We start from the raw sequence: 25883 nt of genomic DNA, 5'->3' as shown, positions 1-25883 counted from the left end.
AAAATGAGGAGGAAAAAAGCCCAACAAAAAATACCCCGACAAACCCAAACAGAGGAAACGTCTTTCCGCAGCTCTTAATTGCAGCCTCCTGTTTACGCTGCCCACGCTGGAAGCTGTCACCCTTTCCCTACCATCTTCCACGGGCTCCGGGAGCGGGGCGGGAGAGCGGGGGCCGCTCCGGGCCCCCGAGCGCCGCCGTCCCGGGGGCTGTCCCCCGAGCGGGACCCGTCCTTGCTGGGACTGCCCCCGCTGCGGCCGGGGGGGCACCGGGAGGGGGCCGAGGCTGCTGCCGGCGTGGCGGGGCGTGCGGCAGCCGCGGTGCGGGCACGGCGCCGGGGCAGGACCGGCGACTGCCACTCACGGCGCCGCCTCCGCCTCCGCGGGCGGGGGCCGGGCTCGAACCCGCGGCCTCCGCGCAGGGCGGGCGCCGAGCCGCCCCCGCCGCGCCCAGATGTGGCGGGAGCCTCCCGCGCTCGCATCGCCCCGGCCGCGCCCGCGGGCCCGCGGGGACAGCCCCGGCACGGGCAGCGCACGGAGCCGGTAAGCGCCGCGCGGGGACGGGGCCGCGTTTCCTCCGCCCGCAGAGCGGGACTTTGTCTTGCCCATCCTTCCTCCCACCCCTCCCCAGCCGTGATTGGGGCCTCCCAGCTGTTTCCTCTGCTCCCCCAGATGTTGGGCAAGAAGTGGACTGGTCCTACGTGGGGTAGCGCAGGGCCTCGGGGTGTTAGGGGGCCATCCTGAAAATGAGAGCATCAGAGAACATCTGGCAGAGGCTGATCCAGATGAGAGCTGGCAGGAGGTGATGGGTGAAAGACTTGGGGCACTGCCTGGGCCAGCAGTGGGACAGGCAGTATGGATGACAGTTCTATCAAGAAATGAGATCTGATGGCAGCAAAAGGGCTACTGGTGAGAGCTTTGCATGTCTATTTTTTCTTAAAAGATGTTGTGGGGTCATGGCAACTTCCTTGCAGATAGATGAGTCATGTAGTGCATGCGGGTCAAGTAAGGCACAAAAGGAAGGAAAAGTATCCGGGTTAGCATGAAGATCAAAGAACTGTCTTGTTATTGAGGAGTGCTGGACAGCTGTGCTAGGTAGTATGCATAGCACACAGCTGGATGCCGGTCCTTTGCTGGACTGTGGGATGCTAGGATATAAGGAAGTCAACTGCTCCCATTTATTGGCTGGGGGTCAGGTCCTGAAAAGGGTTGGATTCTGCTGGGCTCATAAGTTCGTGTGACTCCCAGCGTGAGAGCTGGTGGGTCAAGAGTTCAGGCCATGTGCAGCACCTTCTGCATTCTTCTAAGTGTTCTCAGGGGAAGAGCCCGGATGCACAGCAAGCACTGCAGCATGAACACAGGCCGAAGAAGAGGTGCAACTACAGAAAGGGAGATTGGTTTGACACTGTACAAAGTTGAAGGTAAACTAAGTACTAGTATTTGGGCCAGCAGAGCATCTTGGGTTTGGGGAGTAGGTGGTAGTTTGCTGTCAGGTTAATGGAGTGCACAAAGGACAAAGGATTTCCTGTCTCTCACCTACTTGATCCTTCTTTTTGTTATCTCATTGTTTCTGACTTCTTTTTTCAGAAAAACTGTGATTCAAGAGAGCCACTATGAAAGGTGAGGAAGTTCGGCAGAGGAGAAAAGAGGGAAGGTCTAGGAATGGAGAGCGATCCAGGCACAAAGGAAAGAGCAAGGGTAAACACAGAGAGAGACGACTTGGCAGCCAGGAAGCAGAGGATGTCTCTCTGCATGCACAGCAGAAGCTGCTGGCTGAGGAGGAAGCGGCCATGGCAAAGTCACAGGAAGAGTCAGCCATCTCAATTTGCCTGCAAGTGCTCCTGCCATACCTCCTAGCTGGGCTTGGCATGGTCTTGGCAGGCATGGTTTTGGATTATGTTCAGGTAAGGGAAAGAAACTCATTTGACATACCCGATATGGGATAATTGGGGGACTTTCCTTCAGAGGCAGGGGACTTGCTCTGGGAATGGCATAGTAAGGGAGGATTTGCAGCAGTTTCCTATGCCATCATGTCCCTCAAAGTCAGCTATTATGCACTGTGCAGCTCTCAAGAGACAACCTGTGGTGCTTTTCTGGCACCTTTCCTCCTCTGGATAAAAAAGAGAACACGGTACTAAAGAGTACCTGAAGGATGATTAGGAGCATGCAGTCCTTGCAGAGATCTCCCTTTGGCCCTGGGAAGAGGGTGGGTGAGTGCAGCCCCAAGGCTGGGGTGGCACAGTGCTGTCCTGCAGCAGATAGAGTGGTGATACCACTCACGGAGGTAGCTCTGGACAGCCCTGCATCCGCTGCTTCCTTGCACAAGGCGTCAGCTAGCCCAGCACTGTTAACACTTCATACAACAGCTCAGCCCTGCCTGTGCACCACATCCTTTTATAAGGCCTCACAGCTGATGGCTTGAATCCTTCAAGTCCCATTTCTGACTCCGTGATGGTCAGGGATCTTTCCTCCTATGCTGCAGCAATACAGACCTTTAAGTCAGTTGTCAGCACCTAATTTTAGACAGTTTAAAGCTGCAGTTAATTTCCAGATTATAAATTGCCGTGCCTCTGCACTCTGGGTTACTCTCACTGCATGCCTCTTTGTTAACCTTGTTATTTGACTAACTAGCTGTGAGGTCAAACTACCCTGACCTATCTGATACAGTGACACTGAAACTACTGTGCTTACATCGACACCTTTCACAAATCTGGAGCTGTGTTCCTTTGTCATTAACCCAGGGCTGATCTCCCTGAGCTAGAAGAGCTATAAAGGCTTAGGAGTGACACAGTATCCTTAACTGACCTTAGCATGTACTTGGTACCCAGCAAAATGTCTAGTCAGATCACAGAACACCAGGCAAATCCAGAACACAGTGTCAAACCACTTTTTGTGTCCTTAGACATTATTCCCAAGAGTCTTGAACACTGAGCAGCCACTTCCATTTTTATTTTTTAGACTTTTTAGACCTGCCTGTTCCAATGGATCTCTGACATTAAATGTATGTTTCTTCCTACTGTGAGTTATTAAAGTGTGAAATGGATTGCAGATGGGTTTATGATGTTGGAGGAGCACTTTTCTTTCAATGTTTCTTCCCTGGGAGTTTTTTTTTTTCTAGGAAGAACTGAGCCACTAATATGAACAAAATGTGAGGCAAACCTCATTCTCCTCTGAAACTGCAAAAGTCTGGTTTCTGTTTTTCCAAATAAAGAGCTTACTAAAAGGTATCATGTTAGTGCTTAAAGTATGGGAAATCAACCCATGCAACATCCCATAGGAAACGTGGCTTCTGGCAATTAGCACAGCGGCTGTTCGTGCATGACCATGGACTGCTTGAGCACATCTCATCATGGACTTGCTGCTGCCCTTCCTTCCTGGCCTTTGCCTGGCTGCTGCTGCTGCTGTTTCTGTGGAACAACAGTGGGTCCCTGAGAGTCCTGGGGCCCCAGGCACTCTCCATCTGCCTGCTTTCCTTCTCTCCACACAAGTTCTCTTCTCTGCGCTTTCCTAAAGTGGGGAAGAGAAGAGCAAGGTTAGAAACAAAAATACACTGCTTGATGTGACAGAGGGCTCAATCAGGAGTAGTAGTGCTCGAGCAAGTGGGACGTGCAGTCCCTGAAAATCATTGTCCTCCTGTGAGTCCGTGGTGTTGGAATAGAACTGCCTGTTGCTCACACTGCCATGTTGTGAGAGCATGCACGGGCATTTCTGTCTCTTCTTTGCAGGGATGATAAGGTACATATGAGAATGTGCTCTCAGACACTTGCCATCTTTCTGTTCTGTTTTTTGTACTGTGCCAGTGGATGGAGGCCCCAGATCAGGGTCAGGGCTCACCAAAGAGGCTGTTTCTGCTTTGGCTCCTCCAGGGCAATGCTACTCATTGACTGGTTGGCAGTGTGGGGATAGGGTGTATCTGTGTGCAGAGAAGGGCAGCAGTGCACCTCCCCACGTTTTACCATCTTGAGTGGTACAGCCATCAGCTGTTGGGGATTTTTTTTTTCATTTTTTCACTAGTTGTTAACAATCTTTTTTCCCACTGTTGAGCAATGCTATCTTTCTTCTCAAAGCTGCTGTATCTATTCTGGACAAATAAGGTATATTTATTTGCCAGGAAAATGTGATGCATCTCCCTGCTCACGAATATGGTGTAGCTCTTTATCAGAGGCTCCTTAAATGCATAATAAAAGGACCCAATGTGCACACATGGGTCACCTGAACCAATTACCTTCTCTGCATACTGATTTATCGGTTGAGGGCTTTTTATGGTGCCTGCTTAGAAGGTGAGAGATGGAGCGTGATAAACTCATAAACCCTGTCAGGCTGACGTTTAGTACAGGATGTGTTGCTGCTGTGTTTTTTAATGTCATTTGAGTCATTTAGGCTCATTGATATTTCCTTTACATTAATGTTTCTGCCTGTCATCAACCCAGTTAGCTTATACAGTGACGTATGGGACTAGGTAGGCACATTATTTGAACTTGAAAACCTATGGTAGTTGTCCAGAAATTGTCTTTTATTTCCTTGAAGCCTCTGTGAATGACTAACCAGAACTGGGCCTTCATACTGTCATTTCTCTATTCCCAGCTGGTATAAAGAGGTTGGGTTGTGTGTGCTTATTACAGGATTTTTATTAACCCCCCTCTTCCAGCTATTGTGGGATCTTTTTCCAGTTAGATTAGCTTAAATGTACTCTCCTGTTAGCTTTCAGCTCACTGGGCCATTGTTAGGTGGTGGAGACACATGTACACACCAAGGCAGCTGGGAGTGGAGAAGGTTTTAGGGGCTGTACCAAAATAACAGCCTAGAAAACAGCGAAGGACAGAGCCTCTGCAGCCTGGGTTTGTTTTCCACCCTGCCATGCTTCCAGGGAGATCTGCTGTCACCTCAGCCTGTTAGGCTCCGGGCTTTGGTTTGTGTGAATTCAGACCAAGGAAACACTGTCTAAATGGCTGAGAGCTTCCTCAGTTCCCTATTTAGCTGCGAGCACATCACGTTCTCTCCAACTCCCCCGCAATGCTGGGGACCCTGTCACAAGGACAGAGTCCACAAGCCATTTTTCTCTCTGCAGAGGGTGTGAGGGAAGGGGTTGATCCGTCCTAAATTGTGTTTTTTAGAGATTTTTGACCCTCTGATTCAATTAGTCTGCCCAGATTCATTATTAGAAAGGAGCCCCAGCAAAATACCATGACTCTTTTCCCTACATCCTTGACTTTGAGCTGAAGCCTTTATGGAGCAGGATACAAAATTTTTTTTGGCCGTATGTAGCTCTGGTTTTTGACCTTGTATCAGCTGCTTAACCATGAAGGCTCTGGGGTGAGACCCCCTCTCTCAAAGACAGTGCCTTCCCGGGAGCATGCAGGGGCAGCGTGTTTCACTTCAGAGCAGGAAGGGAGAGCAGCTCACAGAGTGCCCTTTCTCTCCCTTGCCTGTAGCACACAGAGATTATGGAGCTACCTTAAATAGGCTCCGGCTATGACTCTTATCTTGGCCTTTGCAAACTAGCAGAAAGTTGAAGTGATGACAGCAGATAAGGGTGTTCGCTTTTGAAGCTTATTGGCTGGCTCTGAACCTTTTTCCCCCTGAGAGCCAGTCATTCAGAGGTACAGCTGGCATAGCCCGATTGTTGTGTCCCGCGGAGACCACGGAGCGGACACGAGGGGCCGGGGTCTAGAAGGGCAGATCTTGTGTCACCAGCCGGCTCAGCTGTGTCACCTGCCCGGGGCTGGGACCTGCGTAGTGCCGTCAGCTGAGAGAAACGCGGGCTCGTGTTTTCTTGACCTTCCTTCACCTTGGAGAAGTGCAGAATGGATCGTGGTCGGTAACTCCCCACCTCCTCGGCCTCGGGACAGTGAGGAAAGTTCAGCAGTGCTTGCGGTGGGAGCGAGGGAGCTGGGCTGGTTTGCAGCAGGCTTACACATTAAACCATCGTATCAGACGCACGCCGTGCTCTGACAAGAAGTGTAACCCGAGGAGAAAGGACACCAGTGTGTTTGAGCATGCTGAGGGATTCTTGTATGACCTGTCACTCTTTCAGTGCTGTAGCCTGAGCAGGTCTTACTGGTTTTTACCGAAGTGGTGGGAGCTGAATGGGGTGTGGGCTCATTTCTATTCATCCACAGACATCTCTGCAATCTTCTCTTCTCTTTTTTAATTCCCCCCTGGATATAAATCAGAGAAATTGTGTCCATCAAGTTTGCTGCCACCTGGGCTCAACCCAGCTGAACCAATTTTGGAGGATACCCTTGCTGCAATCGTCTGGACGTGCTCCTCGGAGGAGAAGAAACTAAAGCAATTTGGCATCGTTGCTGTAGTTTGAGGAAAAACATTCCTTTTGACTTTGGAGAGAGCTACAAGGAGGATCTGTCTGATGTCCTGATCTCTCTCCATTTTCCTGCTGAGCATGGGGTAACAGTGTGTGACCATGGTGGTCACCCAGTTACAGTTGGAACTGTGCTTCCATGGCAAGAAGCTGAGAGGTTTCACCTGCAAGTTGACCAGGTCAGCCAGTGGATTTCTCCCAGAGACTTCATTCTCCATTGCCTCCCAGATTTTTGTGCCGTTCCTTCTGGCTGGCTTGGGAATGGTAGCTGCTGGCCTCTTGATGGATGTTGTTCAAGTAGGTACCTGTGATTAGGCAACTTGTGGTGAGAGGGTGGGCTAAGGCTCTGACCTTGAGTATTTGTGCTTGTTTGTTTTTAATGAGTGCAGTCCTAGCAGCCAGTCAGTAGTGTGGCTGTAGGCTTTTGCTGTGCTAGAGGGACACTATCCATCTCCTTTAGATCAGTAGCTGGGCTCCTTATAATGTGGGATCGTGGTTTTCAGACTGGCTGCCTAACACTGTGCTGGGTGCATTAGACTGGGTGCTCCCTTTTCTGTATTGAGCTAAACACTTTGGTAAGGACTGCTGTGAAGCAACTGGATCAGACTGCAGCATATTCCCCAGTTGCATGATAGCATTTCTTTCCTTCAAAAATTGATGATAAGGAGATCTAGGCCAGGGTTGTTACTAACTACCTGTTTTACTTAGAGGCAAGTTCATGCTTTCAGTTCTTTGGAAACAACTTGATGTAATCTTTGGTCTAGAAAGCATTTAGATGCTGTGATGAGAGGCATGCCACCATAAGATGATTAGCATTGCCTACAAACTGTGTGCTTCTTGGGCAGTTTCTGAGGTGGGAATTCTAAATTGAATAACTTCCACTGACTTCCAGGAAGTGCTGCTGCATTTTCCCCATTGTGCCCACAAGCAGGATCTATCCCATCCATCTTTCCTTTGTACCAGTGGCACAAATAGAAATGTAAAATTTGATCTAGTTTGGGCATCTCATGCCGGTGGATTTACAAATCAAAAGGCTGGCAGAGTTTCCCAAGGATATATCCTGCACTCTGAGCTCACTGGAGTACATTGGATTCTCTGGCATTAATACCACAGGAGGAGCTAAATATGGATACTTGAATGTTTGGAAAGACAATACCTTGCTTGTTTTTTTCTTGCACTGGAAGAAACAAAGAAGGCAGGAGGTTGAATTAAAGGGAACACAAGGAATATCAAAGAAGGGTTAACTGGAGTGGCACAGGCTGTTGTGAGCTGTGTTTGTCATCTCCACCTTGTGCTGTGCTTAGGCACAGACCTGTCTTGCAGCATTACAGAAGTTCTCAAACTACCCAAGATGTTATGCTAATAGTTAGCAGTTGTCTCAGACAAGGAGAAAGACAGAACATACCCACTCTGTACCTTGGAGTGAATTGGTCTTTGTCTAGAAGGAATCAATTCACTTAAGAACTGGGCTGGGTTCAAAAATGTAACTGTATCCAAACTGATGGAAACCACAAGCCATGTATGTGTGCATTGCACCTGTCCTTTAAATAACAATGTGCAATCTAGTTTGTGTATTTGCTCACTAGACTCTAGAAATGGAGTCAGGCATGAAGCACAACCATAAGAAGTGTACTTTCTGGTGAACTGTGTTGAAATAGAAGCCGTCAGTCCATGAGTTCAGCTCCCAGAGGAGGGAGCCCAGTGCATTGAGAGTCCCAACTGGCACAGGAGAGATGTAGCAAGGTGAGCTGCCATGCTATCAACAACCACATAGCTAAAAACAAAACCAGTAGCTGGGAAAGTGCAGAGCTCTTAGCCTTTAAAGGTTTGGGATATTCTTCTGTGCTTCTTTGTCTTTGAGCTGTTTATTTTCAACTCCCTGCAAGTGTGAGAGCTAGAAACAGTCCTGTCCAACTAAAACCTGACACTAAGTTTGTTTGCTTGAGGCCAGGTCCCATAAGACTCATGTTGCCAGTCATGAGGGCTCACATTCTGAAACTACAGGTTTTTCAAGTCCAGGAGTCTGTGATTTGCCCGTTTTCTAGTGGTTCATCTGGCTGAGGAATGTTTTGCCCTATTTGTAGTGACTGCAAAACGTTCTTAGGAAACTGTGTCTGCCTTGGACAGGGAGATATATGGGCAAGCTTAAGGATGGTATCTAGAGCATAGATAATACTGAGTTTAATCCTGCTACCCTTCTTTTATTACATACAAAATATCTTGAAATAACTTGGTTCTGTGTTGTGAGTCCAGCTGATGCTGTCTTTTGCAGTGCTCATATTGCTGTAAAGAGAACAAAGTGGAATTTGCTCATTTGTATCTTATCAAACTTCTAAGGATTTTAGCAGTTTCTGATCTGCCCTGGGATGAAACCAAGAACTGTTCATGTTACTGTTTAAAAGAAAAATAAACAAAAGAGATTTATCTAGCCCAGTTGACTCTAAGGCTCAAACCTGGCTCTCCCATGCTGTAGGAAAGGGATGCCCAAAGAAGTAGATGTTTGCCATTTTCTCTTCCTGTGTGTGCAGGTGATGCAGCCTCTCTGCAAGGCTGATAGCACGGCACAGGTTTTTCTCTTCTGGACTCTCTTTCTGCCTCTGCTCCAGTGATCCTTGGCCAGCTGGTCCATCTGGATTTTGGGCTGGCTGGTGTTGCTGGGCCCTACCAGTGTTTGGCCCACTCTTTTACAGTAAAGTGAAGAATCAGATTGAAGCTGGATGATCAGATTTCGAAGCAGAGAATCCAGGAGGAAAGCTTCCCTTTCATTTTCCTTTCCTGGAGTGGGACACAGTCCAAATAAAAGTCACAGACATAAGGTATCTCTGTCCTTTGTTCACAAAAGCCCGTGAGCTGATTAGCTTTGAAAAAGATTTTGAATTGGCTTGCATTTTGTACTCCAGGATATTTTGATCTTTCTGTTGACTTGTGCAGAGCAATGGAAAACCTCTGAGGCTTCTAAGCTGCTGCCATGGGAGATGGATGTCCTGGGGAGGTAACAGGTCGTGTGTGGGTCTGTGAGGACAGTGTGAGGAGCAGGATTAAAGCACTGCAGCTGGGGAAGCTGGCTCAGTGCATCCATCATGACCTGTCTGAGGGACCCCACAAGCAGATCCTGCCACCATGGGTAGATCACAGGGTTAACCAAATTTCCTCAGAGCTGAGTTTTAGAGCTGAAACTCCAGTATGAAAATGTGAAGTGGCAAGGAGTCTCTTCCTGGCTCTGTGTCACCCTGTGGGTTTGCAATGCTGCATGGAATGTTTTTGTTCTTTTGAGGCCAGTTTTTGTCTCAAAGGACAGAGACATTTTCTAGGCTTTGTTCAGGTGTCTTCATTCAGGTCATTCCTTGCCTGCATGGCTCCAAATTGCCCCACTCACCCACTCCTCCAGCTGACAGTCCTGCAAGTTGATGGCACAGGCATCATCTGTTTATTGTGTATTTCTGCAGTCACTAACACAATGGAGTCCTGGATGCTGTGGTATAAATCATTATGAATCTGTCCTCGGGCTCATGATGAGTCACTAATGAGACTCAAATAGAGGCAATTAAGTCAGCTTTTTTTATTAGCACAGTTGTGTGATTATTAATTGTTCAGAGCTTTTAGGTGTAATTATATGTAAGGCAGAGTCCCAAAAAATCATACCTCATATGCTGAAACTTCTGTTATGATGGCTTGAGGCCTGCAAAATCTATTATGTCACAAGGATTGGAGCTTACCTATATATACCAAAGTCATTTTTCCTAAAGGTGGCATGCACAGAAAATACAAACAGTTGAGTTTTCCTGTTGCTTTCTATTTATGTCTTTTTATGTGCAAAATATGCAAGGTCTTAAGTATGAATTTCTGCACGCCTCTGTGCTTTAAATGACTGGGTGTCATAGGTTAGCACTGGGGGTTTTTACCTTGTGACTACAAAGTCTGTTTTTTCTCCTCTTTCTTTTGAAAGTGTCAAAGATATGTTTGGATCTTTATTCTTAATTAAAGAGAGAGGAGAGAGGGGGATATGAATCTTTAAAAAAGATGTCCGCCCCTAGCTTTTGTCAGGTATTTAAGTTCCATGTTAACAAATTTAAACAAAACTGTAGTGTGTCAAATAAGGGGACTGTTGTAGTGTTGTTGGTTGTTTACACAACAGTAACGTACCTTTAACATTTTCAAACGTGCCTTTTTCCAGGTCACCACTGCCAGGAAAAGCACCTTTTTTATATTGATAATAATGTTTTGCCTGTTATCTGCACTTCTGAGAGGTGCCTCCCACAACGTGCTCAGCTCCAATTTCATTCATCCTGACTGAGAAGGAACCTGTGAGGTCTTCCCAGCAGACAGACACCACCACCTTCCCACAGCTTCCCACAGCTTCCCATGGCACAGCCAGAGAAAAACACTGAGCTGTTACACCCTGTATATATTTCCTAACAGGCTGGCAGCTGAATGTGTCAACATTTATTGAGTCTGCCCAACTGCCTGGATATTCAGGTTTATAGAATCCCAGTGGATGTGGAAAAGGTGGGTAGGGATGTGTGGTTTGTTTTGTCCTCTAGTGCCAGGATTCAGGACCACCATGGGTACTAGCCAGTGACAGGTTGGAAGTGAGGAACAAATTGATCCTTCACATGGTGCGTAGCTAAACCATGGAAATTTTTGCCACAGGATGGCACATGGGTTGGAGGGGGGAGTTTGGATGGGGGCCTGAAAGAGAAATGCTTTCAACACTGGTAAGTGTGCAGAAAACACTCAGCAGCTCAGTACCCTGTGGCAGATAGTCATAGTCTGGAGAATACACAGGAGAATTATCCCATTGACTTGCCATTTTTGTACATTCTTGTTTTATACACCCAAATTTGATTATTGGCAGAGCTAAGGATGGGTTAGATGGACCTTTGACCTGACTCATTACAGCCACCCTTTTTTCCATGTATTCTGCTCTTAGATGTTGGGCTCATTACTTTTCCTTCATGCTGAGCTGCCCCATTCTGTGATCTCATCCTGATTTAAACCTCTCTGGCTACAGCAGGACTTTGCCAACACCCTTGAAAGCACAGAAGAGGAATTAATTATATTACAAGGCACTGTATGGAACAGAAATTAGAGAAGACATGTCAGTCAAAAAAGTTTCTTAAGTTTTCCTTTTGTCTCTGGTGTTGCAGCTGACTCAACAGCTTTATACAGTTCAGCTTCAGAGGAGAAACAACAGTCAAGATATTGGCCCAGCAGTTTGTCTTATGAGATATCTTAATTCAAAACCTTTTTCCAGCTGTACTGGGAATGTACTTGGTAACAAGAAGATTTAGGAGCTGCCTGTGGAGAAGAGATGCAGAAATCTCATTCCCTCCCACCATGAGTCTTAGATGCTTGACTACAAGTTTGGTGAGAAAAGACAGACACAATTTCTTGTTGTTAGATAATTTTCCAGATCTTTGTTTTTGTTCTTATGAGTTTGGTTAGCAATAGAGGTTCCTGTATCTAGTGTCAGTGCAAAGGATGGAGAACATGCTCTATTTTGTTTGGTTTGTGAACCTTAATTATTTTCCGTGTTGTTCTTAGCTAATGCTAAAGGCACATTTTAATTTGTGGGTTTCCAAAATCTTCTGTTGCCCCCAGAAAGAAAAATCCTTCCTTGTTAGGGTAGTGCTTTGTTGTGCATGAAGCGAGAAAGAATACTGCAAGCTGAAAATTCCTTCCTTCCCTCCCAAAATGCAAACCACAAAATGCATCAGGGCAGCATCTGCCCCCATGTGCACAGGATACCTGGAGGTGGTGAGCCAAGAACCTGCTGCCCTGGGGTGCAACAGCATTGGACTGGTCAGCATCACAAACTGAGGTCGCTGCCTTTGTTTTCTTCCAGCACTGGGATGTGTTTCGGACAATTACAGAAGTGTTTATCCTGGTTCCTGCCTTGGTTGGCCTAAAGGGTAATCTGGAGATGACACTGGCATCCAGGCTCTCCACTGCTGTGAGTGTTAACAAGCTGGTGGGGGTGTGGGGAGGGGGGTGATTAACAGGGGGCATCAGGAGATTCTTCATTTATATAATCACACTGTATGAGAGATGCCCTTTTCTGCTAAGTAGAAACTAGTGGGGTGTCAGCATTAAAATAATGTGTTTGCCCTCGTTTTTTAACTGGAACAGAGAATTTCCATCTGCACTTTGAAGGTGAATTAATCCCTGAGTGGCCACTTGCTGATATTTGGGGCCCTGTGACACATGAAGGAGACAAAGCCAGGGCTCCACAGCTGTCAACTGCAGTACTGGATTGCTTTTCTGTGGGTATGGATCCTTGAGGACTTCCCAGCAATCCTACTTCAAGGGGAGCAGACCGAGGCTTCTTGGAACCTGCAGCAGCTTTTGCTACTCTATATTTGATCTCGCCTATCTCCCTAAGCAATTTCGTTTACTTTGGCCTCTTTTTATTGTGCCTCAGGAGAAACTGTAGCTTACCAGAGCAATTTAGGGGGAACAAAGGATGAAAAATGGTTTAATTTGTTCAGCTTTTTCTATGTGTGGGTCGTGGTGGATATGCCCACTCCACCTTTATCCGGGTGCCCTGCAACACCTCTGCACCTCCAGCGTGAGCCTCTAATGCCCCTGGGACACTGGGCTGGGGCATGGTGGAGAAGTGTCAAGAGGGAAGTGCAGGGAAGGCTGGGAGATGGTGACCCTTCATTTGCATCTCTCTGACAGCCCCTTTCCCCCAGGGACCAGGTGAAGCTGCCTTCAGCAGCCACCTGTAGCACAGAAACAGCTTTTCAGGATGTCTCTCTTGACTCCTAGGCTAACACTGGACAGATGGATGATGCTCAGAAGCAATGGAAAATGGCCACCTGCAATTTAGCCCTTATCCAGGTAAGTCACTTCAGCTGGGAGATGAAAAAGTCCCTTTTCTCTTGCTATGCTGCAGATCAGCAGCATCTGTTCCAGCAGTGCTGAATGCAGAGCTGGTGATTTGGGGCAGGTATCCTCAACACAGCCAAGCAGAGCCAGGACTTGACCTCCAGTAAAGCTCTGTGTGGCCCCAGAGCTTGTAGTTTAGCTGTAAAACACATCTAGACATTCATTGCCTTTGTGGACAAACTGAAATAATAAAACTCCTTTTGCAGCAGGAGCTGTGGCACAATCCCTGTTTCACAGCAGCCCCTGGATAAAGCCTGTCATTTACTGGCAGTGTTTGGGAATCAGCCTTGGGCAGGAGGGGAGAGATGGGAGGAAATGCCCCTTATAGCTCCTTCTGCTTGTTAAAATCCAGGAACCAGCCTAGAGTTTGGACATGGCAAGACCACAGGGCTTGTGACACGGGTCTGTGTGCTTTCCCTTATCTCCCTCCACAGCTCCCAGCCTCCTAGGAGTGCAGTGCTGATGGGGAGCCCAGGTTTGTGTTGACCAGGGCTATTCCTTTGCCGATGGTATCCTATGCTGAAGTGTTATCTGCCCTTTGCAGGCCCACAGAGTTTTTCTCCAAACTTTGTCAGGATTTGTTTTTTGATCCAGTGGAGCCTTGCAGGGATGCTGTTTAAATACATAAACAATCAGCATCTGTGCCAGGCTTTGCCCTCCAAGCTGTGTGGCAGTGTGGAGCCAGGGCTCCCGGGGAGCAGATGTGGGCGAGTGCTCACCAGCTGTCCTTTGGTCCCCAGGTCCAGGCCACTGTGGTGGGACTTCTGGCTGCTGTTGCTGCTGTGATCCTGGGAGCCATCTCCAAGGGCTCTGTGGAGCTGAGCCAGGCTGCTGTGCTGTGTGCCAGCAGCGTGACCACGGCCTTCATAGCTGCACTTTCCCTCGGTGAGTGGCTCTGCTTCCTCAGATCAAACGTGCAGCACTCAGGTGAGGAATGAACTGTCCCTGCCACCAGGGAGGCCCAGCTGGCATCCCTCTGGTCTGGCAGAGGAAGGAGGGAGGCAGGGAGCTGTGTCTGCTGCTTTCATCCTCTCTGCATCCTGCCTTTGCTTCTCTTCCCCCATCATCTGTTGCTCACTGGGCTCTCAGCATCCACAGGCAGCAATCAAATCACATGAAAAATGCCACACACTGTGCATGGGTGTACACCACCCCCCCCCACTTCGTGTCCCTTGGGTGCCCCATGAGCCATCTACACTGGCCCTTTCCCAGGGGAGGGTGAAATAATGTCACCCAGGAAATGGAGGGTCTGTTAGCAGACAAATCCAGACCACGCTCGAGATGGACTTGGGTCACCTCATACCCTGAGTGGGGTTGTGGCCAGCGCTGTGTTTTACCTGGTGTGAGCTGGGAACCAGGCAGTCGTCTCCCCAGGCTCTTCCTCTTCCAGGGGAACTCACGGGCTGGACAGTAGGAGCTGTTCTGAGTGGCCTGGAGATCGCCAGTTTGTAGGTCTGCCATACGAGGGCAGCATGGTACCCTGAATAGAGGCAGCTGGCACATCGGATACAGCAAGTTTTCTAAATGAAAAGGACGAGTTAGAACAAGTGCATATCCCGAAGCTGGAGTCAGAGGGTGATTGTAGATGCCTTTGATGAAAAACGTGGGATGAGGCAGTTGTTAAAAAGCAGCACCTCAGCTTTCATTACCCTTCCCTACAATCTCCCTGCTTGGTGTGGTACAGAGAGGCTTTGCTGCTGTACTGGCTCAGGTTTGCTGCTGACATTAGTTTTTTCCCTGGACACGGTCACAGGCAGCCTGTGTGGGGGTGTGCACGATGGGAAGCTGCTATTTTTATGGCCAGGGAGAGAAGCAGCATGAAGTGTGCTGTGGGGAGGGGAGCGTGGGTGTCTGGGAGGGCCGCTGTGGAGATGTCATGCTGTGTGAGGATGTGTTTTTGCATGAGGGATGTTGTATCAGAGAAGGTGCACATGTGGCATTTCTTGGGGTAGAGCTGATGCTCCTGTGCATGCTCAGCTTTGGAGGGGCTGTGTAGACAGGCACAGAGAGGTGGGGGGCTAGAGGGAATCACCATTTCTCAGGCTTCCTTTGGTGCAGCCTGTCAGCCACGGAAGGACTTTGAAGAGATGTCTTCTGTCTTGTCTCAAGGCTGCCCATGCTACTTACACAGCAGCGGGACCTGGCCAGGCAGGGCTTATTCTAGGTGCCTCTTCCACAGGCCTGTGAGAGATGTGATAGCTGAGGAATTCCCACATGTTCATCAGGGTTTGGGGTTTGTGCTCCTAAACTTACCTAGGCAAGCAAAACTTCCCTCCTCCCCTACAATGCTGAAATGCAGCTCAGTATTCCAGGTGCACCTCAGAGTACAAGGGAAGAGATGGGGGCCACCTCCATAACCCCTTGGCTCTGGAGCTGCTCACAGCATCAATATCCACCCTGTGCAAATTAAAGTAGCCCCAAAGACTCTGGGACATGAGGGCTCAGTCTGATGGCTGGGCTGGCAGGCTAATGCAGGCTCCTGTAAGGAAACTCATTGCTCCTTGGTGATTCAAACTTTGAGGAATTTTGGTCTAATATGGAAAATATCTTTGTGCTATGGAATCCAGAGGAGGGGATGGCACCAGAAGGCTGCTGTATCCCTGCTGTGTGCTTATCTATGAGTGTGCTTCGTGCCTGGTCCTGCTTCAAGGCAGTAAAGATTAGGCTGCTCAGGAGGGGAGCTTCTACATTTGGGCTGCCTGCTGGTATCTCCTTTGATCCCTGGAATTTGCTTGTGTGCCTCTGGGCCCTTGGTGCAGTTCATAAGGGCAGAGTCATGCCCTTCAGGTTGGTGAAAGCAAGAGGACAAATTCCTGGGGTGTCCAACCTGCAGCTGTGTGGTGCTGCTGTGGGTAATGTGCTTCTCGCTTCTCTTAGACCCCCACGTCCCTCTGGGGCAAAACATAGCAGAATGCTTCCTCTGATGCCTGCTCTGTGTCTTCTCTAGGTCTGGTGATGATTGGAGTGATCATCGGAGCAAGGAAAGTTGGGATCAATCCAGACAACGTCGCCACACCCATAGCAGCGAGCCTTGGAGATTTGATAACCCTTTCCCTCCTGGCAGGAATCAGCAGTACACTCTTCAAGTACATAGGTACAGTGTTGGGCAGGCAATTGCAGCTCAGCAAGGGAGCTCACAAATCCTTGTGAAATTACTGCAGGCTGCCTAAGATTTCTGGCATGATTCACAACGGAGGCTGTCATGCCACTGGGGTAGAAAAATAACCAAAGAGGTTTTTTCCAGGCTTTCTTTTAGTAACAAACTGGGAGGCAGAGCCTAATAAACACAACTGGGATTTGTCAAAGAAATGACCAACATGTATTGTGCAGCTTTGGAACAGCAGGCTGACATATGTGACACTGACTCTGTTCCTGGATTTGCCACTAGCCAAGCAAAACTACTTCCTGTGCATGGGTAATAGCAGGTCCTTCTTCACAAGGCAATTTCAGGGTTTTGGCCTTTGTAAAATATTCTTGTATCCTCTCACATGGAGAGTCATGGATAAACAAGCTATCCAGCTGGAGGGAAGCAGTCTGCAGTGTTTTGTGCTTGCAGGACTCTTGAGTAGGAGTTGTGGCTCTGGGGTTAGCTGTGCTGCTGGTTGCCAAAGACTTGGGCACCTGCTGAACCTCAGAAGCTCAAAACATTGGTGATATATGTCTGACTTGCTTTTAAGGTGTTAGGCTATTTACTGTGAGCCTAACCTAGAACAGAAATGGGAAAATAAAAAGATCCAGCAAACTCAATACCATTTGAAACCCAAACTGTTGCTTCAGACTGTGAGCAAAAGCAGTGAGGCAGCTGTTCTCAGTTTGCATAACTCATTCCATGTGCAAGCACAAGTGAGGGAGTGAAGGAGCACACACTGCAGGGAGAGGCCTATGAATCGCTTCCATCCTGTCCTCCTTGAGCTTCAGAGGTGCTTTTTTTCAATAGGATTTTTCCATGATGCCATCACACCTGCCTCTGTAAAGCTGATCTGTCTTTCAGTTGCTATGCCTCAGATAATATCTCCCAGGGAGCACATGGCAGAACAACTGATAACCTCTATGGCCATGACCAGAGAGCATTTGTGGGGTTGCCAGAGTAGTTTAGAGAGCCTTTTGAGATGGAAAATAGTCAGCACCCAAGTCATTGAGAGCATGAAGTGAGGCAGGTAGGAGGATGGCACTGCTGATGGTGCTTGAACAAATCCATTTCCCTCCCCAGTGTGTAGTAAGGAACAGGTCACACTCTAAAAACTTCTGAGTCCTAGCAAAATATATATCTATCCTTCAAAAATAATGATGAGTCTGTAAAGTTTGAAGTACTGTGTGCCACCTGATGCAGCACCATCTCCTTCTGCAGAATATCCTCTTGCCAGAGAAGATGCTTAATTTTTAAAAAATTTTCTCTGGTCCTTCTTGGTCCTGCACAGTGGAGATACAAACTGTGCCAAAGGGTTTCAGCTTGCTTATGCCTGTGAGAGAATGTGGCAGAACTGGAATGTGGAGCCTGAAGATCATTCATCCTACCAGGAGTCTTTCTGTGGGCTCTGATAAGGTTTGATAGACTCCAGTGCTCTGTGTCTGCATTATTTAAGAAGGAATTAATTGCTGGAAACAACGAGGGGTGTGGGTAAGAGACCCAGTACAGCAGCTAAGTCTGTAATACAACCCACCTGTCCTGGATGACTCCAGGGGGCAAAGTGCATTGACAAAACTCTTAACTCCCCAGGAGTTGCATTTCAGTGCCCACTGAAGTCACTCATAAAGAGTTGCACTGCTTTGTGTAAGAGCCTTTGCTTCACAGAAGATGCCATCACGTCAGTGCTGTTGCATCCAGGTAGCCCAAGGCCCTGGCAATGATGTTTTTAAAAATGCACACTTGGAGCTGCTTCATGTCCCAGATTACCTGCAAAGTCGGTGTTACATCCCACTGCCTTTGGCCCCAGCTCAGAGACCAGATGGAGAGCTTTGTTGAAGAAGCATTTTTGTATCAAAAGGGTTGGCAACAGCCCCATTGCTCGAAGGTGTTTCTCATGCTTCTGAGTCATGTTTATTTTCTTTTAGTGCTGCACATCTACTTATTTTTTTTATTTCTTTGCTTCTAAAGATCACTCCAAGGCTATGCCTCTGCTGAATGGAAAAAGCACCTAATGGAAACACATGCAAGCTAGCACAAAAGAAACCCCAGATCTTAAGTGGCTTATACATGCCAGAGAACATTTGTTCCTATAGAGCAGACCAGCTGCTCAGCAATTCTGCTTGCTTGCCTCCTAAATTACCTCTTACCTGTTTTAGGTGAAAGTGTGAGGTGTGAGCTGTGCCCTAAGTAGGATACAGGTTCCACAGAGGAGTTTCCCCCTTGCCCTGCTGTTTGATTTGTACCCTGAAGCCAGAAATTTTGTGACTTTTTGTCTTTCTTAGTTGGAGATGGAATTAGAGAGTTGTTCGTCTTCAAATATAACTTGCTTTGAATCCTGCTGATTTTCAGGCAGCATCCTCTAGCAGTGATTTTCAGGGATTAATTATGGATTTCTGTGGTGGAATGAGGTGGCTTTGTGGGGACTATCATGGTTCATGTGATTTTTCATCTAACATAACTCGGTTGGAGCAAGAGTCCTGCTGCCTTTCTTCCCATCTTTGTGCAATACGATTTTGGCAACCAGTGAAGCTACCGGCATTTAATTCAAGATTTCTTTTCCTTGCCAGATGTGAAGTACCTTTCTCCTCTGATCTGTGCTGTCTTCATTGTCATGATCCCCCTCTGGGTTGCTATAGCCAAGCAAAGTCCTTCCCTGGCCGAAGTCCTGAAATCTGGGTGGCAGCCGGTTATTGTTGCCATGAGCATCAGCAGGTAAAGGAGGCACTGCTCCCAGCCCACCCCTGTGTGCACACTGCAGAGAGACCCCGTGCTCACTTAGGCCATCAAAAGTGACACTGGAAGGGACTGCAGAAGGGTGTTTGCCCAGAGCTTCTCAGCCCTTGGTGACTCTCCAACAGGCTGCAAGACAGCAGATAAGGAGCCCCCAAAGGACTGGAAAAAGCAAATCATTTTAAGTCTCACTCGCACATCCAGGCACCACATGGGTGAAAGCCAGGAGACTGAAAGCACAGATGAGGATCATCACAAATTGTCAGGCTTCAACCTCATTCTTATCCAGCTGCAAGGGGAAAATATTGGTAAACATAGAGCCAGGTAGTTCATTCCTCCTGTGTTACATCTTTCACAAGCAGCAGAGATCTGGGAGAGAATTTTTAAAAACTGCTAAGGCCAGTATAGAAGTGTAACAAAACTTAGTGCGAGGATAATAAAGCTTTCCTAACTACTACCAGTTTTGCCTGGGGGTGGCCAAGAGGTCCTTCTAAACTCATTATGCCATTCACAAAATGTGTAATGCTTTCTGTTGGTGAAAACTGAGCTGTAAAAGGGGTACATGGTGAACAGTCCCACCCTGGCAATGGGGAAGATGCAGTAACCCACATCAGTGTGCTATTTTCACAGTGTAGGAACTTCCCTGGGAAAAGACTGATCCACCCTCATTGCCTGTCCTTTTTTTAACAGCATTGGTGGGCTCATCCTGGACAAAACTGTAACTGACCCAAACTTTGAAGGCATGGCAGTTTTCACACCTGTGATTAACGGTAGGTTGGGCTTGGGGGGTTATGCATGCTTTTATTTATCCCTCCTCCTCCTCCCAAGGGTTCTGGTATCCACTGTTGCCCCTGCAGAGAGAGCAATGTTCAAGTCCCTGCTCCCATTATGAGTGGAAGTGGAACTACTGGTCCCCATCACATCCCTGCTTATGTTTTGAAGTGTCTCTGGAGCAAAATTGCAGCGAGGACAGAGCTGTGCAGAAAGGTTAACAGCATCTCTGAGAGCTACATTGACATTTCTCATAACATCAAACCTACTGGGATGTCACAATAAATCCATTTTCCCTTGTTTCCTTCCCTCCACTCAGTAATTTGTGCTGTGCAAGCATCCCCTATACAGATTGTTGATAAATATTAATATAATAAGATTATATATGTGTATGTATATAAAAGATTATATATGTGGATTGGATATAATTGGATTTTTTAATATATATGTCTCAACATATTTTGTGTGTATTTATGTTTATATTCACAGTACTTTTATACACACACCTATCAGTACAAACTGCTGGGAATCCTTGTATCACTGAAGATCCACTGGCTTATTTATCTGCTATTATAACATTCTTGTAGGACAGGCCATTCCAGGGGAAACCCAGGTTCCTAGGGCAGGCTTGGCCTCATGTCACCCCCAAAGCATGGTGTCCTGTTGCAGTGCCAGAGGGTGTCACCCAGCTGCCACCTTACTGGATCTGCATAAAGACAACCACCTTGCTGACAAACCCTTTCCAGCAGGGTTAGCCAAGGAACCTGCTTGGGAAAGTCAACAACCATTTAGTTGAGCAATGATTGACTCAGAGGTGGCTCTGTGGGGACAGGTGACTCGTTTGGCAGAGCTGGTGGCAGAGTTATGCAATGCTCTGTGTCTTTGCACAGGCAGCTCTTCAGTTTGAATGTGCAAAGCATGGCAGTGCATGGCTCAGGTCCCACCTTGAGCCACAATGAGACAGCCTGAGTATTTTCACTTTGATTCCTGTCTGGAAAATTTCACATTTAATGATGATTTCTTCTCCAGGGAAGGGAAAACATGAGAAGCCTGTAGCATCTGGCTCACCGTCATCTTTCATGTGGCATTTTCACCCTGAAAATACTTAGGGTGGTGATGGTTTGCTCCACAGATCATTATCTCTCTATTTTCTACTGGAAAATGTAGCGGCTTTTTCATGTTTGCTAGAATTAATCAGTCTGGAAGGAATTAATTTACTTTGATTAGCTAACATATTTGGGTTCTAATTCATTCTCATGATTCCTTCTCATTTAACAATGTGTTAGGTACCTTCAGACAGACATACAATCACTCTCTGTGATGTTTGTCGCCTTTTAAATAATAATGGTTCTCTGAGAGAGTAAATCCAAGAAGTGGCCATGAGCAGCATCTGCACTGCTTTCCCTGGATGTTGTTCACAGACTGTGTCACACCAGGTGCAATTACATCCTCTTCGGAGGACACATGGCATTTACATCCAGTGCTGGGGACAAAGGGAAAATGTTTTCAGTCAGCAGTCAGAAGGATACAATTACTGGAGCCTTCCTGATTTTTAAGAGCTGTTCCTGCAAAGTGAATAGTTCAGCACCACTAGGGATGCAGGGTTCAGGTTTTCTCTTTCTCTCCCTGCTGCTCTCAGTGGATGCAGGTCGACTCACCTTGGGTTAGGTTTTAGATTGATGTTTCCTGCTCTGGTGAAGCTGGTTTATAAGTTTTCTGCGTTTTGGCCTCACAGGTGTTGGAGGGAATCTGGTTGCCATCCAAGCCAGCCGAATTTCTACATTCCTGCACTTCTGGAGCATGCCTGGAGTTTTGCCATACAAGATGAGGCAGAATTGGCCCAACCCATGCACCACATTCTTCTCATCAGGTAGACCCTGAACCCTTGGTGTCCATGTCTCAAGGCCTGTGATCACAGATAGCTCCTTTCCCAAGCCTGGTTGGTGAAGGACTAGGTGGGTTTCAAAGGCAGAACTTCCCCCTTCCACAGAGAATTCTCAGATCAGAGAGAAAACATCTTTGCAGTGGGCAGGTGAAAAAAAGGCTTATGGCATATTTGCTCACTGGCATGCAGAGAAAGTGGCCTTCAGGGAGCACTAAAGAAAGTAATTGAAAAAGAATCTTAGATCTGATCTAACAGAAAGTCATTTTAATGGCCAGCCTAGAGCTGTCACCTGTGGACAGAGCAGTGAATAGACCATAATCTTGCTGAAAATCAGCAATTCCTCCGTCTTCAGCACTGGAAATACTTAAGCATCAGCAAAACTCAATTTTGGGTCTGTTGTCTTTATAGAGTTCCTCTTGATTTTCCCTGTTAGGTTGAGAGTTAGTGCTAGATCAAACTATAAACTGGGAAAATCTGTTGCAGCAAGGCAGAGCAGAAGTTGTGAGAGGCAGAGAGCAGCTGAGAGGAGTGTCTGCAAGAATCAGAGTGGATGAGCACGGAGCACAAAGTCTTTGGCATGTAGTTTCAGTGCTAGACAAAGCTGCTGGGCTGATCCTGCAGATGCTTCCCATGTCTGTGTGATCTGGAGAAGGCATTAGCAGTGTGGTTGGTGGGAGGGGACAGCCCCAGGTTTATGCATTAAAACATGCACCGTGTCCTGCCCTCCCCCACCCTCTGCAGCTGCTGTTACCCCTGTTTCTGTCTCTGTGCTCTGCAGGGGTGAATTCCAAGTCAGCCCGGGTCCTGTTCCTCCTGGTTATCCCAGGACACCTCGTGTTCCTCTACACCATCCACCTGCTGCAGGGAGGCCACACGTCCCTGTCCTTCACCTTTGTGATGTTCTATCTGGCCGCTGCTTTGCTGCAGGTAAACCCCAAACTCTCATCCAAAAGGGACCTATCAGATAACATAAAACCAGCGTTCTCCAGGTTAAAAAGGAGTCACAGTAAAACATCCAGCAGCAGCCTCTGCTTCCTGTCGTCTCAGGTGTGCTTCTACCAAGCATCATGTACCTTCTGTAGGTCCACTAATACTTCACCCAAATTGCCAGGCTCTGGTTTCCCACATGAGCACGACTGTGCTTTAGGGTGAGAGGAGGAACAAGTTCTCAAGGTCCACTGAGCTGCAGTGAGTGTGCAGAGACACACTTAGCAAGGAAGTACCTTGTTTTAAAGTGTTCACTTCTTCAGTCTCTAAGCTCCAAGTATTTCTAGGCTGCCTCTAGTCACCCCAGCAAGGGGCAAGTGAAAAGCAGTGAACTCCAGCCAGCAGGTTTCCCCACCCTTTTTGGAAACCAGTGTCACATATTATGGTGAAGACCTAGAGAATCCCTGCTGGCAGGGCCATGTGGGTAAAAAACAAGGGGAAAACCCAGGCCCTGAGCAGTTCTTCTTCAAAAGTAAAAATTTGTGGTAGGCAATGGGCAGATCATCTGATTTGTCCTGCTTGTTCCCTTTTGCTGTTTTTTCCTGCCCTGTAAACTTTATTATTCTCACTCAGAAATGCATGTGGCTGTTGCCTGAACTCACAGAGGCTCTGACTTCATTTGCCCTTTTAAATCAGTGATTAATTAATTTGCACAGTGAGGTGGCTGACTCTCACTTTGCCTTACAAGCACCCTTGTCTCTGAGGGTGAATTCCTTGTGTGTGTAAACAATCAGTTTTTCTCGACCTTTGCACAACCCTGAGCCCAGCAGCACAGCCATAGTTGTAAAGGAAAATATTTATTCTTCTCTTTATGCATCGAGGTAACTCCTCAACCAAAGCCAAGCATGAAAATACGAAGAATAAATGACAGCATAAAGAGCAGCATCCCAGCAACACCACTGACCCCGAAAGATTCCCGTGGAGGCCAAAGGAGGAGAATACACTCAGCCTGGTCCTTTTTTCCCCTCTGTTACACTTTTTATAAAGAAAGACAGTAAGAAAGAAGGGGTGGGAAAAGTTTGGGTCAGTTGGAGGAAGCCCAAAGAGAAAGATCAGAGGCCCAGAAAAAAAGACCTCAGAGGAGTGATTGAATGGACTGGGGTTAATTAGTCCAAAGTAGAGAGGCTTGAGAAAAATCTGGTTAAACTACCTTTAAACTACCAAATTTCTGTAGGGAGGGACAGAATAACATGTGCTGTGTGGTCACTAGGGGAGGAAACATGAAATCATGGATTTCAAATGGAAAAAGGCAGATTCATGTTAGGCCTTGGGAAAAACAAAAACGGGGGAAAAAAGCCATGGGGTTGATTGCTTAGTGTGGCATCTCCATCTCTGAGGGTTGTTCAGCACAAGTTAAACAAATTTTCCATCAGGAAAGATGTGGATGTATTTGATCCTGAATTGAGGAAGACAAATGATCTTGGTAAAACTCTCAAGTTTCCGTTTCCAGCCAGCTTTAGTTTCTGTGATTCTGTTATTTAATTTGCTTCCCCCATCTCTCCTCCTCCCTTTCTCCCAACCCAGCTTGCAGTTTTCACCTTTAGAAATGCTACCTCAGGCTTTGGTTCCTGATGTGCTGTGGTCTCCCATGGAGGGACCACAGATGTGGGGTGCAAATTCTCTCTCCCTTCTTAGTTCAATTAACTAGACAGTCTTTAACCAAAGTATTTTTTTCCTCCATCTGTTTATCAGAATTGGGAATGAAATAAGAATTAAAAGAAATCACAACAAAGATTTTTAAAATGTTGAGGTGAAAAAAAAGAAATTATTTTATTTTTTTCACATGTCAGTTCTGCTTGGGATAGCTTTGATGTAAAAACTGCCTCAAACTCCAGTTGTCCACTGAGACTTTTAGGAAAAACAAAGTAGACGTGACCTGAATTTCTAATGGAAAAAAGAAGGTTGAAGAGAAAAAAAGTCTGGCTACGAATTTGTCCTTTGGGGTTGCCTGCATATTCACAGGAACCCTTCATCTGGTGGAGGGAGTGGGAGCACTCCCATTCAAGGCATGGGAGGTAGGAACCGCACCTTTGGGAGATGCTTTTGGTGTGGCCAGGCTCTGGCTTGGGCAGGCGGTGCTGGTGAGCAGTTCAAGCAGGATCTCCACACCAGCTCTCTGGGGAAGGTGTGGCTGCTCAGTGACTCCTGTTAGCCCTGGTACCCTGGCCATGGCCACATGGCTTTGAGCTGAGGGTTTCTGGGCGTTACCTTCCCTGCCTCACAGCAGGGCCTGTCTTGCCTCTCTCAGGTGGGGATCCTGCTCTACGTGGCCGACCTGATCGTGCGCCTGATGTGGAGGAAGGCTCTGGACCCGGATAATTTCTCCATCCCCTACCTCACTGCCCTGGGTGATCTCCTGGGCACTGGATTCCTGGCCATCTGTTTCCGCCTGGTTTGGCTCATCCACGGCACAGACATGAACCTGGGGAACTGAGAGTCCACGTGCTGCTCTCATCACTCGTGTGATACGGTGCTTTCCTCAGGACAACGGGGTTCCTGGCGATCCACGCTGGGTCACCCGGCTGGGTTGGGCATCCCCTGCCACCCCGACACCCCACCTGCCCTCCCCATGGTGCCTTAAAGCCAGGCTCACCCGCCTCGAGGAATCAGCACCCACAAACTCGTGCCCTTGCAAGTGAGCGAGACGGTTTTAAGAAGCAGCTGCTGCTCACACCTGCACCTGGCAAACAAGGCAACAGGGAGCATTTGGGCCACTGGAAGGAAGGAGCATTTGGGCCGTGGTTTCAGTGCCCAGCCCTGATACGGCCCCGAGGCTGCTCCAAAGCCTGCTGAGGTCACTGTGTCTGATCCTGCAAGTGGGTGTTGCAGCCCCTCCATCGGACTCTGACTTTCCATCAAGGGAAATTCTTGATTCAGCCCACTTTCCTCCTGCTGAATCCCTGGAGTAGGAGAGCAACCAGGTCTTTAAACTTGTCTCCTCTCCATCGCTCAGAGGCTCAGGATCTGAGGCAGTGAGCTGCTGGCTCAGGCCCAGCAGGAGGTTATCTAGGGATACCACCTACCTGCCCTGGCAGCATTGCTGGTGTCTGACCAAAAAGCTGGTTAGATTGCATTTTGGGGGCAGGAAGGTTTGTTTTTACGGTTTATGAAATGTCCAGTAGTTAAAATGTTTATAGAAACACACACATAAATAAAGTGGGTAAAAAAAAAAGTAA

The 25883-nt window shown here is 47.6% G+C and overlaps 1 protein-coding gene across 3 annotated transcripts; it reads left to right on the top strand.

Moving 5' to 3' along the window:
* Positions 1-440: 440 nt before the first annotated feature.
* On the top strand, positions 441-25883 carry SLC41A3 (solute carrier family 41 member 3). 3 transcript variants are annotated; one of them, XM_069027375.1, is made up of 11 exons: positions 441-540; positions 1585-1901; positions 12162-12269; positions 13088-13159; positions 13948-14092; positions 16155-16301; positions 18902-19046; positions 19755-19834; positions 21571-21705; positions 22499-22647; positions 24956-25883. In XM_069027375.1, exons 2-11 carry the CDS (start codon positions 1611-1613, stop codon positions 25139-25141), a joined length of 1458 nt encoding a protein of 485 aa, XP_068883476.1. In that variant the 5' UTR covers positions 441-540; positions 1585-1610; the 3' UTR covers positions 25142-25883. The 3 variants fall into 3 exon arrangements, with proteins under 3 accessions (XP_068883476.1, XP_068883477.1, XP_068883478.1); XM_069027376.1 differs by lacking the exons at positions 441-540; positions 1585-1901 and adding an exon at positions 6291-6613; XM_069027377.1 differs by lacking the exons at positions 441-540; positions 1585-1901 and adding an exon at positions 10831-11683.

The sequence above is a fragment of the Aphelocoma coerulescens genome, chromosome 12 (assembly GCF_041296385.1).
Source record: "Aphelocoma coerulescens isolate FSJ_1873_10779 chromosome 12, UR_Acoe_1.0, whole genome shotgun sequence".
Taxonomy (NCBI): domain Eukaryota; kingdom Metazoa; phylum Chordata; class Aves; order Passeriformes; family Corvidae; genus Aphelocoma; species Aphelocoma coerulescens.
The sequence above is the reverse complement of the archived record's forward strand: the minus strand, read 5'-3'. Positions and strand labels throughout refer to the sequence as shown.